Raw genomic sequence first — 21,718 nt, 5'->3', positions numbered from 1 at the left:
AATATGAGATACAGTCACTATAGAAGAACAGCAGTTAATAAAGAAGGAAAATTAGCTCACCCCTTCCAATGACCCATGTGTGACGGCTTAAGAAGCACACGCTCCCTCACCAAAGAGATGTACTCCCTCAACTGCTAACCCTTAAATGAGGTTGAGCAGAGGTGGTTCCAGGCTCCACTCCTGGTCACTCAGTTACATTGCTTGCACCTGAGCTCCCTGGGTTAGTCACGTCTTCTCACCTGGTGTTCAACCATTGATTCAGATCATGACCCGGTGATTCCACTGCAGAGGTATATCTGAAACTACTCAGGCACATTACCAAGTAGCAAAGAGCAAGAAGCTGCTGCTGTTTTTTCTTTTACTGAAACACAGTTGAGAGGTCTTGAGCTCCAAATAAAAGAATAGCTGCTTATGTCTTCATAATAGCCTGACACGGAAGCTATGATTATTTAAGTGGTGATCGAGCAAAAACATAACCTTTCTGAAATATCAAGCTCCATTCCCCCCACCAACACACAAAATGACAGTAGAAAAAAAAAAATGTGTGCATGTAAAAAGGTGCAGTATATGTTTATTTAGAATAAGTACTCAAAGACATCAAAAGCATGTGGAGAATTCAGTAAGATTCTTGTTCCAAATAATCTTTCCCACACAAAAAGTAATACAAGTTGAAGATCAGATTTACTGTTTGGCAATATAAACATTGTGAAAACAGTATTTTCAGCAGGAGGTATTTTGTTACATTTTGATTATTGGCTCACCTTGTGCCACCTGACATCATCAGTTATAACATAACTGAATAAAAAGTTGAAGACTGCAATTATTTGCACAAGCTGGATCATACTTATACTATTTTTGTAATAAAAAACCAAACCAAGCTAACGCATATATAGCCCACAAAGCATCTTTAGATTAACTATTTAGGTTTTCAACAGTAAAATGATTTTTCTTTTTTCCTTTTTCAGTGCCTGTGTCCCAGTTTACACTTTTCCATTTCACTCTGAATGACAAAATTCAATCTATTACATGAGTAAACAGATTACAAAGTTGAAATCCTCCACTTTACTTTCTCACAAGTAATTGTTCCCAAAGGTAGATGCTGAGATAACTGTTACAACTGGGATCCAAGAGTCCTGGTGTTTATAGTAGTACTGTGAAACTTGTAAACAGTTCAAAAAGTGTTGAGGGTTGTTGAACCCAGCCAGAAGCCAAGCACCCACTCCCAACCCACTTGCTGTCAGGGTCAGCATGGGGAAAAGACAAAGCCCTGATGCCGTGCAAACAGATTTTGGAAACTGCTGTGCTATCAGCACTGTGTCAGCTACAAATTCAGAACACAGCACCATATGGGCTGCTATGAAGAAAGCAAACTCCATCCCAGTCAGACTCAGTATAGAAAGAAACCTCAATTCATCTTCTGCACGAGATATTGCATCACAGCTCGCTATATGGGAGCTCAAAATCAAAAGCAAGTCATCTACTGCAAAATGCTTTCAGAGTATGAAATAGTACGTCAATTTTAATCTAACTTCCCTACAATCAATACTCTTCTTAACATTTGCAGTAGTGGCTTTGGCCAGTGCATTTATAAAATAATTAAGCAATAAGGCCTTCCCCACACATACAAGTTCAAACATGACTTTGTGGGAACAAATTGATATTTTCCTCTAACAGTCTGTATACTGTTATTTTGTTTACTCCCAGCAGGTTGTAAACAGAATTGTACAGTAGAGATGCATAAATAGAATGATAAATAACTGAAGCTAACAAGGTGCTCAGAAAGGTAGCTTGATAATGTCGCCATTGCACATTAAAACTCATTATTAGTTTACAGTGCTTGCTTATTCTAGTTCCAGGAAAAAAATATTCAACATACAGCATCAGAAGCTGCAGTTTCCATGTGCCTCTTATACCCATAAGTAAATATCTTGACAGCAGGAGTAACAACAGCCTGTGGAAGTCAGCAGTTGCAGTGTCTCTCCACAGAATGTAAGAGTTCCTTGACATTCATAGGACTGACTGTTCGTTGAACCCAAAATATCTTAAACAGTGCTACCTCTAGAGAGAGTAGTTTTCATTCATCTACCATGAAACTCATTTCTGCTGAGTACCAGAGACCTACTAAGAGCCTTCAGGAGTTGAGAGTAAATGGCACTTAACTCCGTGGACCTTTCAGAGGCATTAAGGCAAAGATAGGCCCTTGTTAGCTCTTTGAGAAACTACTCCTCACCTCTGGAAAAGTAATACAGGAGAGCCAGTAGCAAGGTCTCCGTAAACAAAACAAAGGCCAACACAGACTAAGACTGCCCACACAAATAAACCTCAAGCACCAGTAAGTATTCAGCAGTTCAGTTTTATGGGAAAAGGCCACTTCTGCAGAGCAGCAAGACTCTGCCTGAGCAGGCCTCGTGTCAGCCCCATGGGGTCCATCCTGCAGGAAAGTGCCCTTGCAGCAACTCAGGTACTTCTCCCAATGCAGCAAGAGCTTCCTAGGGAAAAAGCAGGCTTACCTGTAGTCACACTGAAGTACATACTAAGCAAAGTTGTCTCCCCAGGCCTTTACAAGTAGCATTGCTAAGGCACAAGAAAGAGTGATCAAGGCCACGATTTTCTATGCACAATGTAATATAAGCCAAGGCTCCACGCCCAAGTGAGCTGAAGCCATGTAGGGACACAGTGAATGCTGATAGCTGCAGTAGTCAAACTGAACAAGACTAGAGATTTCTCTCTAATCACAGAACGGTGTATGCTGGGAGGGACATAAAGCCCATCCAGTCCCACCGTGTGTCATAAGCAGGGCTGCCACCCACCAGCTCAGGCTGCCCAGGGCCCCATCCTACCTGGCCTTAAGTGCCTCCAGGGATGGGGCACCCACAGCTCTCTGGGCAGCCTGTGGCAGCGCCTCACCACCCTCTGTCTTCCAGTGTCTCTAATAAACATAGGAGATCCGGATTTGGGGTCCTAGAACACTAACAAACTTAAAAATTAAACAAAAAAAAAAAAGGGAAAAAAACCCACAACAATTTTGTTTGAGGTATTAGAAATTTTATAGCATATGCACAGCTCTATCAATTGCCACAGGCCCTGATGTAGATGTGCTTAGAACAGCCAGAATTGCTCAGCTTAATTCCCTGGAAAACAAACAGCAGCAGCATTCCCAGCTCCCCTTCCTATCTCCTGCCTTTCCCCACAGCAGGTCAGGCTAGCAGCAAACAGGGTTAACCTCTATTCCACAGTGCAAGCAAGCTTACTTCTAAATATATCTTAAAAAGTTTTAAAACTTCAACATAAATACAGTTATTACTGTAAGTTATGCAGCAAAATGTAATTATGCCTAACATCTGGCATGGCACACGTAGTGTTAGTCAACTTATTTTTCTCCTTAGTGTAGCAATTTTCAGAGCCCCTTTGAATGCTAATGAGACTTCCACAGAAGGTAACAGGTTTACTTTCTGGGCTTTTTACTCCCAGTCATAACAAAATAATGATCATCTTGTTTGCTCTTCAGGAGAGGCCCTTTCGAAGCACTAGGTGCTCCTTTGTTACAAGCTGTTGGTGATTTTCCTTTAGAGAGAGGTTTCTTGGCTGCTGGGACCATGTTTCCATTGGCTTGCAAGTCTCTGTTTGAAGGCTGACTTTTTGTGGAGGGCTGCACTGCTTTTTTGGTCACTGCCACTTTGGCTGAAGTTTGAGGAAGCCGCACAACAGAGAGCGGAGTGCGTTCAGGGGTTTTGGACGAGGATGGCCCAACCTCAGGGGGCTTATTGACATTTGGGGTCTGTAGATGCTCTGTAGTTGGTGTCTTTTTGACAGATGCTGTTACATTTTTGCTTGTAGATCCCAGCATAGGTGGTGACTTCAGTGCTTTACTAACTGCCAGGGAAGGTACAGAAGCTGAGTGCTTTAGGATTGAACCAGTCTTCATGTTCCTTGCCAGGTCAGAAGCTGTTTGTGGAGCTTTCCGAGGATGCTGAGACCCAGATCCTGATGCCTGAGTAGTATTTTCAGAAGGAGGTTTTACATAGAGCTGCTGGGAATGTGCAAACTTGGCAACAGCACGTAGATTGGTAACGGGTAACCGGGCTGGCCTCGGAGCAACAGCATTTGCTTTGGTTTTAGTGACAGATGCAGGTTTAGATTTAGAGGGGACACACTTCTGTTTCGAAGCCAATGTTTCAGCTGTTGCAGGCAACTGAGACAACTGTTTCTTAGATGCTGAGAGTGCAGAATGCATACCTGTTGCTGGGGAGCCTTGGGCTGGGGCAAATCTCACCTTTGGGGCATCAGGGGAACGAATACGTTTGCGTAATGTTTCAGAGTGAACAAGAGCTGTTCTTGATCTTGTAGATGAAGAACTCTTGCTTGCAGGCAGTGAAGGAACAGGAGCTGGCGAGTGGCATGCAGGAGACGCCAGTTTCTTTGAGGTGCCCGTCAATGGTTTGAAAGGAGACTGAGCATCTGTTAGTTTGGGTCTGGCTGACAACAACTTGGCAGTGGAGGATGCATGCACTGGCACCTTTGGTGATGTCAGGGCAGGAGACTGAGGATGTTTAGATAAAGGCTTCTTAGCTGTTGCCCCATGGATAGCCTTTAGGGCTGGAACAGGAGTAGGGGGGTTTGCTGGCTGCTTTTGAAACATATTGACAGCTGACATTGGGTTCATGACAGGAGGTTCCTGAATTCTGGCTGGTGAGTTGGAGATATTGTCACTGGTGACCCCTTTCTGAAATGCCAAGATTTTTTGCTCCAGAGTTGCAAACTGAAGCACTCGGCAGGGATCATATTTAAGCAGAAAACCTTGGAGTGTGTCCCAGCCTCCACCAACACGGACCATCACGTGTTTGCCATGTAGCATCTGGGAATGATGGAAGAGGGGTGGAAACAGAAGAACATTAGAAACCTTGTTTTATGCAGCACTAAGTCTTCACCTCATATTATGAAATATTTAAATTGATATAGGACTTCCTTTCTTATGGACAATCATTTTAAGAAAGAATTTATGGGATAACTAAGGTTTATACTTCCCAGTTCTTTTATTAGTTTTTCCTGTGGAAGGAGTCATTATGTGTCAGGAAATAATGAAAGCGTGTATGTAGAAAATATATTAAGCATTTTTTCAGCATCCTTATTTAGTATACAGTTTTAGATACTAGTTTTGATCAATTTATGAATGCCCTCATTTTTTTAATCCCACACATTCTTAGTTCCCATGTGTACAGATTTTGAACAAGCAGTGCCTTCAGGATATTATATTGGATTATCCTTATTTATACTACTAATCACTACTGAAATTTTACAAACACAGAAAAGCATTAACTTTCTCAGTTTAGTGTGGTTCTAACTGTAAAATCAGTGGTTGTAAGATCTAGTTAGCTAGACCTGTTTTAAATAGGATTGGATCATGTGGTATCCCAACCTAAATAATTCCGTAAATCTAAAATAATACCACAAGAAATAGGTATTTTACTTCAAAGTATTACTCTCCCATTTTGAATATAGATTGTAATATTGAGAAACTACTTACTCGTATGAATAATATTTTATCTCCCAGTCTATAACGCCCCTCAGATAAGTATTCAATGGAAAATCGATGGGAGCAGCTGCAGGGCGGATCTTCTGCTATGTGTTTAACCTAATTGTTAAAGTTGAAAGCATGTATTAGTATTTTGACAGAAGCAAATGTTGAACCGTTTACTGAGATACCATTATCTCATTGTATTAAATATTTTCTCCCCTTAAGGAAACACAAGAATTTTATTCCCTCACAAGAAAATCTTAGCTACATAAAGCTTCAAAATGGAGAACAAAGGACTGAACAAAACTGTACATGCAGTCAAATATTTTGGAGTTGTCTAAATCCAATTTTCACCATTTATGCAATTTTAACATTTATTAAATTTAATTTTTCTATTTTCTTTTTAAAGATTTGTCCATAATATTACATGTAGTAGTATCAAATTCCAGACAGAACCCTTTCAGGAAATTGAAACACAAGTACCTGGATCTCTCTTCTGACTAAATCAGTACTCAACAGAACCAGTTCCATTGCTACACCTTACCCAGGGGCACTTCAGCATTATCCCTCACTTTTTAGAAGGCCTTTTATAAGTTAGCCTATGTGACACCCAAGAAGGAAAACACTGAAAAAAAGAGAAAGATAGCCCCCAAATAAGTCTAGAGTTAGAGAGGATGTGTCTGTTAAAGCCACTTAGAAGCTTCAAAGAAGTTAGAAGGTCAAAACTATTGGTAAGCAGCAAAACTAGAGAGTTATCAGAGCGTGGGGATCTGATGGCTGGTGTTCCCAAAGAAGCAAAAGCTTTACATTACAACACGAAGGACTATTTAAATAAGTTAAATTTCAAATCTCATTGTGCATTCATTGTTGTTCATCATTTCTTTCAGGCCAACTCACAAGCTGTACAAGTCATGTCCTTTCCTACACTCATATTAATTTCTAACTGGTACAGCTATACAGGTTTTGTTTCCAAGTCTTTCTTGAAACATTTCATCAAAACTTTAGCATTTTATGAAGTTCACATTAGTTATAGCGTATTGATGTACAACACTTCAATGAGAGGCTGCTCAAAGCAGCAGCAAAAGATGGGATGAATCAAGTTAAGTTACTTGCATGGAAGCATTAACTTCAAAATATATACAACAGTATTTTTATAACATTAAAATGAAATGTATTGTTCAAAGAGGTGTATCCACTTCTGTTTTCTTTTTAAGAAGACTCACAGATATTAGATGAAAATTGACCTCTGTCATATCACACAAGCTCTAAGCTAAGAGTTTATCTTAAAGACCACTTCACAATAAAAAAGTACTTACTGCCTCATGTAGCTCCCCATGTTGACAACATGACTTTGCTGTGTTAACAGGTGATGCTGGTCCAGAGGTCCTTAGCAGTGTTTCTTCTAGCTCAATTTCCTTCTCCAGTTTTACTAGCACAGGAGGTTCAACTCCATATCTCAACACAATTACATAAGTAGAAATTTTAATTAATAATTTGATAAAGAAAATAAAGAAGTAATTATAACAAACAAGCAAAACTGTGAATAGTTAGACTAAGAGTGAACAGCACTACAGCAGTCATAGGCATAACTGTCTCGATAATCCAAACAGAAGGAGCAGCTCCAAGTTTCTGGAAGAAGTCGTCTCAAAGGTGGTCCAAGAGCTACCAGGGAAGGCAATAACAATACTACTAAACCTGAAAAACCTAGTTTATCTGAACTGGTCATGAACTACCTTAAAGCTTCCTAATCTGTGCTGGAAACAAATTAGAAGTCAATTTAGAGAACAATTAAGAGTTGCTTCCTATTTAAAGTTTTCATAAAACTTCCAAAAAGCTTAAAAAATTAAAGACCTTAAGGACTATTCACCAAATTCTTCCAAGATGTACACATAGCTCTAAGTTGAAGGTAACATCTAAGCATATGGTAATAAAAAGCAGTGTGGATCAGCACCTCCTCATGAAAATAAAGCGATAAATATTTGGAAAAGATACTCATATGGCGGCCCTAGAGATGCTACTCATTACTTTCTGCACATAAATAGCATCTACTGCTTTGCATTTAATGGCCACAGACCATCTTAGCTTTTCATTAATAGAATACATTCTTCAGTTTCTATTTAAGGTCATGAATGAATCAAATACCTGGATACAATGCGTCCAATTTCCAACAAACAAAGATACACTTGTCTTGGATCCTTGTGCAAAACTAGAAAGGAATCAAAAATAAAAGGGAATTGTAACCCATTTTTACTGTGGGAAGGCCTCTGTAATTGGATAAAGAGAATAACGAGCAGATAATTGCAATTCAGACATCATTCTGCTCAGTGGCAAGTGACATTATCCCAGTGAGCCAAGCGTACTGTACTATGGTTAAGCACTAGATGCTTCCCAACTCTAATTTTCTTGTCCAAAAAGTGCCTAAATCCATTTTAACACAGCTGTAGTTGCCTTTATGCTGTTCCTCCTAGATGTGAACTAGAAAGCAAGAAAGCTGAAGAGCTTTTCCTTCTCTTTCCCCATATGCATTATAGCAGACTTGCAGATAAAGAGTGTTCAACAGCAAATAGGAAAATATATTGTCTGTTAACACATGCACATACACAGATACACACATCCATTCAATAGGTGAAAACTGCAGAACTAAATGCAAGGAATCCAGATGGCAAGTGGATGCATATGCACAGCCAGTCAGCTTGAGTGGATTAAATCATTAACTGTGAAAGAGTGATCCAGGTGACTGTAATCATTTTAGGAACATCCTTTTCTTCCAACTCTTTAAAAATGCAGTGTCCATCTCATGGCAGATTTATACAGTTGTACTAGAAGACATCACTTTGCCAGTGGCAGGTCCCCTGTGGAGCCCTACCCCATGCTGCATGGTTCTTTTACACCCCGCCTATTAGCCCACACACTGTCCACTAAAAGGTTTTCTTCAGAACCATGCATCCTGGGTGAGGCTGTGCTCTGAGAAAGAGGGTGGAAACCTCTGACTGTAAGAAAGGGGTGAGGACGAAACTGGTCAAACACTCAACCTCAAATAGCAGGTACGGGAAGTGATAACCATAAAGCAGAAACATTAGCTCAGATATGTTATTAGCACTTTTGTGCTAGGCTTTGCTTCTCCACAACTCTGCCTACATTTTCTGCACAGCACACCCCTCATTTCAGAACAGCTCTAACACAGTTTATCACGTAGGCAAATGAAATCATGAGCTCCTGAATCTTGAATACAGATGAATCCTGAAGCTGAAGAATGAGAAGGAAGGATGAATTGATAGCCAAATTGTATGCAAATGACTCTGGCAGTTGCCCTGGGTTTTCTTGACAACTTTGAAATGCGAGCACTCAATGATTTTTACTGCCACTCTAAAGAATGGAAGAGCAGAAGAAAACAAGGTCTATTTTGGTTTTGCTTCTTGCAGCGTCTAGGAAAAAATAAACTATTCTGTCCCTTTAAAACATCACACAAGTAATTACTTCCTCATCAGCCCCCATTTAAACCTCAAAATTGAGACTCTGTCAACAATTTCTAAGAAGTCCACAAACAGTTGTTTGAATGTTGTAGAAAACAAATGAGCCTCATGCTTTCTTAGCCATTGAGGAATGCTGCCTAATAACTCAGAAACCAAAGGCTGGAAAAAACGCCATTCAGCTTGCTTCACCCTACACATATGCCATTGTTCTTCATCCATCATTAAGAATAAGGAATGGGAAAAACCGTAGACAGAATTTTATATAGTGTACCATTTATATAAACTTCCTTCATGCTGTGCAGTAACAATATTAAACAGAACATGAAAATTCACTCTGAAGAGAAGCTTAATGAGCCAGCTCCATGTTTACAAATTAAACCTAATATCTTTCTGATGTTCAGCTTAGTAAGTACAATGATTTTGCTTTAAATAAGACTGAAACATTCACTGAAGTATAATCTGAGCATGAAGTCAGATGTTCTTGCTTACACAGAATGGCTTGTGTTGGAAAGATCATCTAGTTTCAAGAAGTTGAGAAGTTGATGATCTCATCTACTCCAATTTGTAATTCTACTTATTAAAAGATTTGATTATGATGGGTAGTTCTAGAAGAGAAGGTTGACCCAGCCATAATCCAAAAGGTACCAGAGATTATTTCAACTTTTTTTTCATAAGTGGTTCTGTCAGCTCTGAGAGAAAAGGCATAACTTGCCTGAAACTACAAGAGAAAAATTCAAATATACCCCTAGCAGAAACCAAGACTTGATGTTAAAGGGCATCTCATAATGGCTACTCACTCTGATATTTCAGGAACAATTAAATTAATTTTCTCCATGGCCACCCACATTTATCAGGAGGTGTTGCTACACGTTTGACATGAAAAGGACAATTGCCAGGTTATCTTTCTCCTATTTCATTCATAAAGAACAGCTTGAAAGTTTGATGGAAAACATCAATGGAAAGAATATGTCATCAAGGAGACTTCAAGTCAGCTCACTTCAACTGCCAAATAGGCTTACAGACGATATTTATGCTACACAGCCAGCTTGTGTCATGAGTTACAATCAGACTTCAAAACACTTGACGACGAGCAAAAGCCACAGCATTACAAAATCCTGTCTACTTATCTCAGGGAGGCTGAACTGGTTTTAGTTACCCAGCCAGTTAGAGGAACTTAGATGTTTAATCAGTGTAATTGCTAGAAGTTGAAATTAAAAAATACTAGAACTAATTTTCTTATATCTCTGTTCTCCCTCTCATCTGTATTTTGTGCACCTGAAAAGAAGAAATGGTCCCTAGTTAAATCAGAATGAGACAGATGCAAATAAGGATGTTTTCTCAACTGCTTTAAAAGATGCGTGATACAGTAGGGAAGGCATAGGCAGTCCAACTACCAAGGAGAGCTTAAAAGAAAAGCAGCTAGTCAAACCAGCACCTCCCATTTAAATAGCATTAAAAGGCACAAAGACTTCAAGAAAAAAATCTAGTACGTTTTGTGACATATTCATATGAACACTGAAAACAAAGGATCTTTGCTTTTTTTTTTTTGCTGTTCTGCTTGAGATATAGATAGATATTGAGAAGATATTTTTTCCCTTTTTTTTAATAAGTATTTGGCTTGCCAAAGAAAAGTTTGTATTAATTATTTTCTAGAGACATAATAACTGGTAGAAGAGCATTACATTATTTCCATACAATGGAAGCAGTTTCTCTTAATGAGCAGTCAAAAAAAATGTATTCCATCTGGAATTATCTGTCTAGTAGTTGTTTGTTACAAGGGATGGGCTGTGCATTGTGGCAGGCATACACACAGCTGACAATATTTATTTTTATAACTATCCTGTTAAGACAGGAGAATACACATGGTTTATAGTTATGCCAAGTAAGACTTGAACTAAATGTTAATTACCAGCAGACTGTTGTCATTTCAGCCCCAATGCTCTGCTGCAGTTACCAAACTTAGTAGTCATAAAAGCATTATTCTGAATGCTTTCTCCAGTAACGATTACCTCTAATACCAAATAAAGTATCTTATCACCACCATGGCCCTGTGGTCGTCCAGCATGCAGAAAGAATGAAGAGCGGAGAAGGGAAGGGACACCACAACTTCTGTTTCTTAGTGGGGCTTTTTACAGAAGAAAAACACGTGAGTTCACTGCACAGCTCTCACTACCCCTCTTCCTCCCACATGGAAGCATGGGTTGCTGAGCAACCCCAAAAAGAGGGAAATCTTTGATAAGTACAGCAAAGAGGGGCTGAAGGGCAAAGCGTCAACATCAGGGCCAGGGGGGTCCAATGGCCCCATCTTCACGTACACATTCAGCGGGGACTCCCCCATGCAGTGTTCACCGAATTCTTCGACGGCCAAAACCCCTTCAATACGTTCTTTGTGCAATGCAACAGTGTTGAGGAGATGGACATCAATAATGCTTTCACCACCTTTCACATGGGGGGGGATTTGGGAACATCAGCTTCCCTCGTGGCCGGGGGGGAAGCAGGATGGCGTGTGCCACAAGCAGGACCCCCCTGTGCTGTACGACCTGAGGGTCTCTTTGGAGGAGAAATTTTTTTAATACTATTGTTTAATTTCAGGATGAGGGGAAATGGCCTCAAGTTGCACCAGGGTAAGTTTAGGTTGGATATCAGGAAAAACTTCTTTACAGAAAGGGTTGTTAAGCACTGGAATGGGCTCCCCAGGGAGGTGGTTGAGTCACCATTCCTGGATGTGTTTAAAAACCGTTTGGATGTGGTGCTCAGGGACATGAGTTAGTGGAGGGTTGTTAGAGTTAGGGCAGTATGGTTAGGTTGTGGTTGGACTTGATGATCTTTAAGGTCTTTTCCAGCCTGAACAATTCCATGATTCTATGATTTTTAAAAGCTTGGAAAAGCATCCTTCACTTTAGAGAAGTTACTGAACTGATATTTCAGTGCTTTTACACAAAACACTGCCATAAAATAAATGTTTGCACAAGACAGACACAGTTATGACAAAAGCTTTGTAAGACTACATGCAATAGTTCTCCCTGGTGAGGTAGTTATCCACATGCAGACCAAAGAAAGTCTTACAAAAAGGTAGATTTACCTAAACCTTCAGATTCAAAGAGGTAAGTCTCATCAACTCCAATGGCCCTACACCAGTTAAGGAAGTTGGCTGTGTTATCTCTGGCAAAAAAAGATCCTGATGGAGCATCCTTCTTACATGGAACTTTTCTCATTGGAAAATTCTAGCAAGAGAAGAAAACAAAGTACATTGTGCACATAAACCTTGCCAACAGATTTCAAAGCACATGTTCAGAAAAAAAAATCCTAAATTTGGAGTACAGAAACAGTGGTTGGTATCTATTACTCGTTCAAGAAAAACACCATGCATCCTATTTAAAAAGCTACTCTAAAGTAGATGGTATTCAGTTTTATCCACGTTAACAGTCACAGAATTAACAATACTTAGCTCTGTAACCTCTCCCAAAAAGTTGTGCATACAGTTACTTCCCCATTTCCCTCTCTGCTGGGTTATATCTGTTGATTTCACATGTCTGGATAATGATTCCTTCCCCCCAGGTTGTGTTCATAGCCATAGAATTAGTACAAACTGAAAACCCCAGATCAATTAAACTGTACATGGCTGCCTCACTGCAACATCTTAGAGCTCAGTTTAGAAAAAGAGGAAATAATACAGGAGCAAGGCACAATATAATTTTAAGATAGTAGTCTTAAACAAATACTGATTTGCTTTAAAGTTAAACAAAAAGGTTTGGACAAAAATACAGAAGTTAGGCATCTTGCCTTCCTTATTACTTAAAGTGTTTATCTATGTATCAAAAAATTAAATATAACTCACCCTTAAATTATTTGAGCTACATGATTTTTTAATTGTGTTTTGAAGAACACCAATCAATTGGCAGAGTAGCACTCCATTATCAAGTTCTTCCAGCAGTTGCTCTGCTGTGACTTCTATTCCTAAAAAAGGTGAATACTGGAGTTACTCCACAGAAGATAAAGAAGTTTCATGTGAACTTATAGGCAACTCCAAGAGTGTTCCAATGCTAACGACTTCAATTAAACTAGTGTCCACAAAGGAAGAAAAGCCTGGTGACCAACACTGTTGCTGCTTAGGCTCATCTAACAGAGACTGAATAACTTTAATAGTTCTTCCCATCTATGGGCTAGACCCATAAAAGAAGTTGCTGCTGAAATAATAGAATAATGAAAGCTTTTAGAAAGAAATTTCCAAAATATTCATTCTAAATAAACACTTGATTATCCAGCCCAACTATATGCCACAAGTATCTCCACATATTAAAAGAAAAAGGGATTTCACAAACTGAAAATTAGTAGAAATATAAATAAAGTAAAATCAAATATTCACTTAATTAGACTAACAAGATCCAGAACTATAAATTAGAAGGATTAATCACCTTGCCTCTAACAGTTGGAAGTTAATAAGATCTGAAACCAGAACATGCATTTTTAATGCAATTCTCCTAATCACTCAGACTCAAATGCTGTTAATGTTATGGATATTAAGTGTCAGCGTTGAGTCGAATATTTGAATGTACTTTGAAATTTATTAGGCAATGATTTATTTTTAGCCTCACCCAGCAAGCCAGACAGCCAGATTGACAGGTCTTCTTGCATAGGCACCAAAGTTGCTTCATGCCGCACAGATATCCACTGGTCATACAGGCACACATCTGCCAGACCTGGGCCGTGTCTGGGAGTCAGAGGACTTCGAGGACATAAAGGAAGGTCATCTCCAAACCACACCTGCAGGAGATTTCAGTATGTGCAAGACAGTGAGCTGTAATATTTACAGACAGAGGATGGAATATCACAGTTCTGAATAATAGATCTTTAGCATAATTCAAAGAGTAAGTTTTAATTTCCCTTCAGACAGACACACCAAATCAACACAGCAGTAATCAAGAATGGTACATTTCTCATTAGTAATTCCTGCATCAAAAGCACTACTACGTTCATTCTCCTGTTTTCAGTTACCGTATTGTGGCTATAAGCAGATCTTCTTCAGTAAGTAAAGAAAACACACATTACACATTTACGCTGTCTTCTTCCTCCTCACCACAAATTAATATAACCTGTAGTTCATCATATAACTTATTACAGACTACTGACTTCTGTGATCAATCATTTCAGGTGCATTTAGAATTTAAATCATCAAATGATGATACTAAAAGAAGAAATGTGAGCATACACAGCTCTTGAACATGAATCCTTAGCATTTCTCTTAAGGATCCCATGTTTTCAGACTGATGGATACCTTCACACTTGAAGAGAAGGATCATGCCGAAATGGCATGGATAAAATTCCCAATGAGTTCTTCCAATATTCTTAACTACTTTCTTCAGCTCCGGATGAATGTGTGTCTAAAATATACACTTTTATTTTTGAAGCAATTTACTAATATGCAGGTTTTTAGAAACACCTCTTTATTATCAATGAAGTTTTACATATTCTCATCCTTTGACTTAGAAAACTTCTCAGGAAGTAGTACTTAGAAACCGAAAGTGTTGCCTATCTGATTACAACGTTGGGTTATCCACAGCACTCTACTTGTTGAAAGGGAAAACTCTTAGTTATTCATTTGTTTAAAAGACTAGAGATTATTCTGGGAATTTTGTCATTTCATCTGCTTCAGGGTAGATGTTTGCATGAAAACATATAATATAGAATTCAAACATTACAAAAGGCATTTACCTGAACTGCATTCTGCATGGTCACCTGCATTTACATTAGTTTCTCCCTCTGGGGAAAGAGAAGTTTAAATACAGTCAATCCTGTTTTCTAAAAGATCCCAATAAAAACCTACCAGGCAAAACATGAGCAAGTCTAGAAAGACACAGATGCAAGAAAGGAATAGCATATAGCAAATAGTTATTTTAGCATTTGAGGTGTTAATTCAGTATTCAGGCTCCTTAGGCACTCTGTCCTTAAATAAAGTAGCAGTTACTATAGCTTAAAGTAGCAACTAACTTCAAGTGCATAAATAAAGCTCAAAGGGTTGTACTGGTTTAAGGAGCTGTAAGGCATTTGCTTTTCCAAAGAGAAATACTAATACTCAAACAGTTCTTAGACTTAGCATTACTGGCACTTACTCTTCCTTTCCAACCTATCACAAACATTTCTCGTACATGCACACAGACACTGACAAACATCCTGAGTTTACTTAAAATACTTAAAAGATTAAGAACAATCTGATGAAATCATTTCTAAGAATGAGATTTATTCTTGCATAGATACACGAGAGAAATCAATGGATTTCTATATGGATTTTGACATGGATTTCCAGGCAGCTACCATAAACCTAAGTTTTCGATGCAACACTGCAAGCTATGAGGACAATGCCTTTGCAAAACAATCTGTAAGGAAAGTTTTAGAAGCAATCTGGTCAACACTTCCTCGTTCCTTTTCCAGCAGTGCTTTCAACAATAGGAAAAGCCAGCACTAACTCTTCACCAGGCTGGGGATCGTGAAGTCTATCCTTACAGGCTCAAGGTTTAGAAACATGCAGCATTAGCTGTATGAGCACTAACTGGAAGGAATTTCTTCAGCATAGTTGTCCACAGCAGTAGCAGAGTGCATCACTGCCTACAAACATACCTGTGCATGTCTTGAAGCCAGTTAAAACAATTTCCTTAGTTAAGATCACCTTACTAATCAGGTTGGAAATTAGACTGCAGACAGATGACATCAATAGCTGAAGCACACATTTTCCTTTGAAACTTAACAACTCCTTACTCCTGCTCCCAATGCAACCTAGCCTTCCTAAGACAAAAGGCCCATCTCAGAGGATCCAATACTTCCACTTACTTGAGCCTCACGCATTACACAGCACCACACACGTCAGACATTTCAGACAACTTACCTCTATCACAGGCAACTGAGCAAGCACTTTGTTTCCACGCTGAAGCCACTTCCTTCTAGCAGGACTGCCAGCACTACTCCAGCTTTACCAAAGATGCTTTAAGTGGTATCCTTCCCCCTCCCTCACTTTTATTTCCTAAAGGAAAAACAACAACAACAAAAAAAGAGCCATCCTTGCCATAATGCCATTTTTCCTTCCATGAATGAACAAGGGAAGGGTAGAATATATACCAAGCATTACTAATGAGCATGTTATGCTTCCCACAGCTCTGTCCAAGGGAATACATTTTCCTTAAGCATAAGGAAGCTATTGTCCCAAGAGAGTCGCACTAAGAGGCTTCATTGATTAAAAAAAATAAATAATACAACAGCAGAACAGCCAGCAGAGAAGCTGGTCTCATTAAAACAAGGAGCTCCACGTTGGCCAACATTCCGGCATGCTAACTGCCATGGGAAGAACAAAAGGCAGCCTAATTCACAGGGAGTGCTCAGAGCAAGAACAAAGCAAAATATTCACACGACAGCTATCACAAGAATGTTCAGCATCTGCAGTTTTGTAGAAATGCCCAACAAAAACTGGTCTTAAATCTGGAGATTGAGAAGAAGAGTCGTGGCACTTGAACTTCAAGGGCCTGCTGTTCTAAAACAAGTTATTTTGTAAGTCTGGATGCATCAAGGCTCTCTAGAAAGAAAAATGGGTACACTTAGCATTGAGGTACCTGAATGGCATTTAACAAAATATATATCGTCAGAACAGACTATCCTGAGTGGATTTTGAGCTGATGGTTAAAGTTAGCTGAAGAGTTTGTCATTCTCAGACCCCACTTCATCTGTTCTCAGATTGCAAGGAGCGCAGATGAACACAGCCTCATTGCTGACAATGAGAGGGATGGTGAGGAAACACTACAGGAGTAGGTAGTCATAACTGAATCAGATTTCTCCTAGAACCAGTGGGGTTTTCTGAATCAAGAATTTGTATGTTATGAATGAACCAAGTATCTGACATTGAAGTCAGGCAGCTCCAGCTAGAACCATATCGGTTTCTTCAACTCATCTTCATTCAATAAGCAGTTAGTGCCCAGGGCTCACAGGTGTCAAAGAAAAAGCTCCAGAATGAATACGTAATATGTCATTTGGCCATGTCTGGCTATGCCATTTCCATTTCCAGGCCAGCTGGTATCCCAAACGGGCCTAGGAAGGCTGTCTACTTCCTTCCCCCCTTTAAACAGGGGAAGCAGTAGAAATTAGAAAGTGCTTCCCAATCAGGGAACAAAACCTAGTGCTTGACAGATGTAGAGATTCCTGACCACTAGTACCACTCCCAGGAAACACATCCCATCTGATCTCCCCTAGCCCTTCTGCTGCCCACAGGCTCCATGGGATGGGTGGTGAGGAGAAATACTCACTGCTTAACAGCACCTGATGGCAAGATCCATACAGCAACACTGATGAGAAGCAAGACAGGTGGGCAGCCCCAAATGGTACACTGGGGAAGGCAACAGCTGCTTTCAGCTGGCTGACTGCTGAGCCTCCAGCAAAGGACTGGAGCTATGGATTAACAAAGAGAGGTGGAAAATAAGGTACGTAACACAGCATAAGGACAGGCATTTCTCAGGAAGAGGGGTGCAGACATGCTCCAAGTCACACAAAACCATTTCAACTGCTTTGCTCTCCGGTGCTCTGTCCACCACTTTTCCCCCAATCTGAGAAAGCACCAAAGCCCCTCAATGCCAGTACTCCAGGGTGCTAAGCACATGCTCTTAGGTGCTGCCCAAGATATCCTGCTCATTATCAGTTGCATCATGTTGAATACATGGGCCTCAACCAGCAAGACATGCTACACTAATTACAAGCCATTCTGTAGCACAAGATGAACCACATCCAAACCTCATTTCAGGAGATGGCTCCGTTTACAAGGAAACAAAGAAGTCCACAGCTCTGCAGCTATTTAATACACAGATGAAGCAGCCGTTCATTTATCATATGGAACTTAAAGGGATTCACAGGCTCATTAAAACCCTTGGGAATGAACACTTTCACATCCTCACCCTTTGCTTAAGAAATATCACACTTCATCTTCAGCTCCATCAACACCCAAAGGCCGGTACAGCAGACTAGCCCAGAGCAGCTGGAATCTGCAGGTGAGTCTGACAGCACGTACTGAAACCCACATTTTTAAACACTGTCCAATGAAAGAAGCTGTCAGATCAGGACCTGTTGAAACCTACCAGAAGACATCCAGGATTTTTTTTGCGCATAGACCCTAACATGCAGAGGAGAGGTTAGCACAACATGACACGTCCTCAGAGCGCTACTCCCCGTCACCACGGCAATTACAGAGCCCTTTCGCTCACGGCTGAGTCAGCGGGAGCTCTGCTTCCTTGGGGAGGCCTCAGAGGCATGAAAGGGAAGGAACCGGACGGGTTGGCACAGGAGGGCTGTGGAGTGGCATCACAGCGTGCTGGCGGCTCTCCTCGGGGCTGCCTTTCCACACCCTCCAGCAGGGGCAGACACTGTCCCGAGGGCACCCGGCAGGGCTGAAGCCCACCTGAGCTTCAGGGCAGGCACTTCATCCCGGAGGCTGCCACAGCTCCTTCCCCACAGGAGCACCCCGTCTGGGAGCCTCTGGTCCCACCTTGCCACCGCTTGCACTCAGCCATCCCGGTTCATGAGAACCAACTCCATTTTCTCACTTTTCCACCCCAGTTTCCTTCCAGTGAAGTAACACAGAGGGAAGCACTGCTCAGTGCCCTCCGGCCAGCAGGAGGGACGTGCTGGGACTTGATATAAAATCTCATCTTATTATGAAAGACCCACCTGTCTCCCATTTATCACTACCATGCCCAGGCCAGCTATGCCCTGAGCGTCTCTATCTGATACTTACGTCAAAGACGGCACACTGCATCCCTGGAGCACCGCCAGCCTTTCGGCAGAGAAAGGAACCGACGTTTCCCGGCTCGCTAAGCGACACCGATATGCACCGTAGCCGAGAGCACAGGGCACTCTTCCTACATTACCAGCACCGCGCCCCCAAACTCGAGAACTGATTCACAAAGTTCCGTGCGAACGCCTCCCCCTCCCTTCCCAGCCTCAGCTCCGCGGCACTTCCCTTACACGAGAGTCACCGGGTACCGAACCGCCGTCCCGCTCCCGGTGCCCCCCCCCCCCCGAACGCACTCACCTACGCCCCGGCACCCACCGCTCCGTGCCGCCGCCACACAGCAGAGCACCGCCGCCCCGCGCCGGCCGCTCCGTTCGAAAGAGCCAATCAGCGCCCGCGGGGCGGGGCGAGGCGGGGCGGGGCCGCACCTGGCTCCGCGCCACCGGCAGCCGCGCCCCGCAGGGGAACCGCCCGCCCACAGCCCCCTCAGTGCGAGCGACTGTCGGGCAGTAGCGGGTGTTACGCGGTACGCGCTTGGACGTTACTGCTCTAGAGCAAAATAACCTGCTTTTTACTTTGAAATAGTAAGAGGCGCTGATTAATTTACATGTCTGTCTCATGGAAAGGGCTTTGTGTACGTGCGTGTCCCTCTGCCCGTGGTGTTTTTTTATCTTCTGAACAAATCAGAGCTTGCCCGCCTCACATGGAGAGCACATTTCAGTTACACACCGTGGAGGTAAATCATTTCTGCTGGTTTATTGCGGTAAATATTTGGAATATATTCTTTAATGGAGGCCAAGCACAAAAACACAGCAATGAAAAACTTCACGTTTGGAAGCCCAAACTGCCCCATTTTGCGAGAGGAACTCTGCAAAGAGAGCAACTGCAGGAGGGATTGGTGGGGTTCCTGCGAGGAGCCGCTGCATTCTTTCTGATCAGAGAATATAAATACAGAGAAGGTTAGAACTCACGTGTGGGAACCTGACAGCTGTACAGCATTCTGTGTATAACGCACAGAACGGCTTTTGTGAGCTCCGTGCCAAGTTTCTATAAAAATGCAGTAAAGAAAAATTAACGCGCTGTGGTATATTGCTTTTTCCTATGAAAATAAATGCTGTGTGGTCCTTTCAAAAGACATTTGTCCTGAAATAAAAACAGCCGGCATCCGTCACTGCACATCCCAGATCTCGCAGAGGAGGGGGGTGAATTTGTGGTCGTTCACTCTCCAGGACATCAGCATCTCTGCGTGGTGGTGGTTAAACGTCCGTAACTCGGTGAGGCGGCCCAGGAGGCACGCAAAGTGCTGCGGGTTGTCCGGGTGGTGCAGCTTGCAGAACTTCTGCAGGATATCCAGCAGCGGCTCCTGAAGCCTTTCCACTGACTCTCTGTCCTTTATGTATTGTCGGTCTGGTTTGGGTTTCAAAAAGGAAAGAGGTAATTAGCAAATGTGTGTTGATGCAATGTAAGTATTTGCTCTGATAAACAAATATCAATATGTTTCATTGAGCGCTGATGTTCACACCTAACAAGAACAGTTCTTTTCAGATGATGAGGGAAGAAAAATGCCTGAGCATGGTATTTTTTGGTTCAGTGTTTTCATAGGAACAAGTTCTTCTCCAAAAGAATGGTTGGGCAGTGGCACAGGCTGCCCAGGGAGGTGGTGGAGTCACCGTCCATGGAAGTCAACAAGAACTCTGTGGATGTGGCACTGAACGTAATGGGCAGTGGGCATGGTGGAAATGGGCTGATGGTTGGACTGGATGATCTTAGAGGCCTTTTCCAACATTAATGACCCATTGATTCTATTATTTTTTTTAGTGTAAAAACATTCCCAATCAGCACTAACTCAAAGAGCAACGGAATTGGTTCACCTTCACCATCGTGCATGAATCCTTACTTGGAAGCCTTAGTGATCCAAGGAAGTTTCACGTGAGATGGCGAAGGTGAAGCAATTCCATTGCTCTTTGAGTCTTTTGTGTTGAGGCATTGGAGTTCTCTTTTCCCTTCCTGCAGAAGTCACTGTGTTTAAGGCACTGTACAATTTCTCCATAATTTGTAGGTTACTTGAGTCTTGTCAAGGAATTGTTTTTTACAGCAAAGCCTGGTGCTATTGTGGAAGATCAGCTTTCAGCTTTCTACAGCCTAAAGGACAATTCCCTGCTGTTGTCTTGCTCTCTCCCACTGCTGTTTGTGCAATAGAGGCCATTCTCAATTCTAATATATAGGATTTCCCAATTGCCATTTAAAAATGTGCCATTCCACAATGGACTTGCAATGCACATGTAACCACACCTGGGATATTCTAAGGGAGTCAGCCCATTGCTCTGAGCACTGATAAGCTACCAACAATTTCTTTTGAGCAAGGTGTTGAAGCACATTTTTTCCTTGTGCACAAAGCCAGATAGTGCAGTTGGAGTTTGGATTTCACAGAATCATGAAATCATAATGTATCTCAAGTTGGAAGAGTCCTCTAAGGATTGTTGAGTCCAACTCCTGGCTCTCCACAGGACCACCAAAAATCAGACCATGTGTCTGAGAGCTTTATCCAGACCCTTCTTGAACTCTGGCATCTTGAGGCCATGCCCACAGCCCTGGGCAGTCTGTTCCATGCCCACCACCCTCTGGTGAATAACCTTTTCCTAACACCCAGCCTGACTGTCCCTTGATGCAGCTCCATGCCATTCCCTCAAGCCCTGTTGCTATCACCAGCCTTCTGGTTGAACAACAGAGTATTCTGAACTAGAATGTATGCTCACTCACTCTGTATAGAAAGTGAGTTTTCATGAGTCTCAGGTCACAGTCCTCATGCTTTCTTTCCAAACACACTAACATTGAATTCTGAATTAGGAGTTACCTGGAGACAGGATCACTATTGCTGTGAGCAGTGCATATTCCTCCTGTGTCATCTTCAGCTCTCCAATACTTTTATAAAAATTAAACATGGGAGTTATGAATTCGTCTGAGATACCT

General features: G+C 41.6%; 2 protein-coding genes across 15 annotated transcripts in view; both read right to left on the bottom strand.

Moving 5' to 3' along the window:
• Positions 1-554: 554 nt before the first annotated feature.
• GAS2L3 (growth arrest specific 2 like 3) lies at positions 555-19,111 on the bottom strand. Of its 5 annotated transcripts, none has more exons than XM_015284747.4 (11): positions 18,752-19,111; positions 17,274-17,415; positions 15,869-16,003; positions 14,701-14,748; positions 13,584-13,752; positions 12,827-12,945; positions 12,071-12,212; positions 7,658-7,721; positions 6,832-6,970; positions 5,525-5,632; positions 555-4,855 (listed from the first exon to the last, which is right to left on the bottom strand). In XM_015284747.4, the coding sequence occupies exons 4-11, from the start codon at positions 14,728-14,730 to the stop codon at positions 3,446-3,448; spliced, it is 2,181 nt and encodes a 726-aa protein (XP_015140233.1). In that variant the 5' UTR covers positions 14,731-14,748; positions 15,869-16,003; positions 17,274-17,415; positions 18,752-19,111; the 3' UTR covers positions 555-3,445. The 5 variants fall into 5 exon arrangements, with proteins under 5 accessions (XP_015140233.1, XP_015140227.1, XP_015140242.1 ...); XM_015284741.3 differs by having other exon boundaries at positions 19,049-19,111; XM_015284756.4 differs by lacking the exon at positions 17,274-17,415.
• Positions 19,112-19,479: 368 nt separating this feature from the next.
• Positions 19,480-21,718, bottom strand: part of NR1H4 (nuclear receptor subfamily 1 group H member 4) — a 51,697-nt gene continuing 49,458 nt past the window's right edge. For all 10 annotated transcript variants that reach the window (XM_046937991.1, XM_046938081.1, XM_046938098.1 and 7 more), the window contains 2 exons: positions 21,603-21,716; positions 19,480-20,155 (listed from right to left, as the gene is read on the bottom strand). In XM_046937991.1, the coding sequence (XP_046793947.1) occupies positions 19,917-20,155; positions 21,603-21,716 (353 nt within the window). In that variant the 3' untranslated portion in view covers positions 19,480-19,916. The remainder of the gene's footprint in view (positions 20,156-21,602; positions 21,717-21,718) is intronic.

Source organism: Gallus gallus, chromosome 1 (genome assembly GCF_016699485.2).
Source record: "Gallus gallus isolate bGalGal1 chromosome 1, bGalGal1.mat.broiler.GRCg7b, whole genome shotgun sequence".
In the NCBI taxonomy this organism is placed as follows: domain Eukaryota; kingdom Metazoa; phylum Chordata; class Aves; order Galliformes; family Phasianidae; genus Gallus; species Gallus gallus.
The sequence above is the reverse complement of the archived record's forward strand: the minus strand, read 5'-3'. Positions and strand labels throughout refer to the sequence as shown.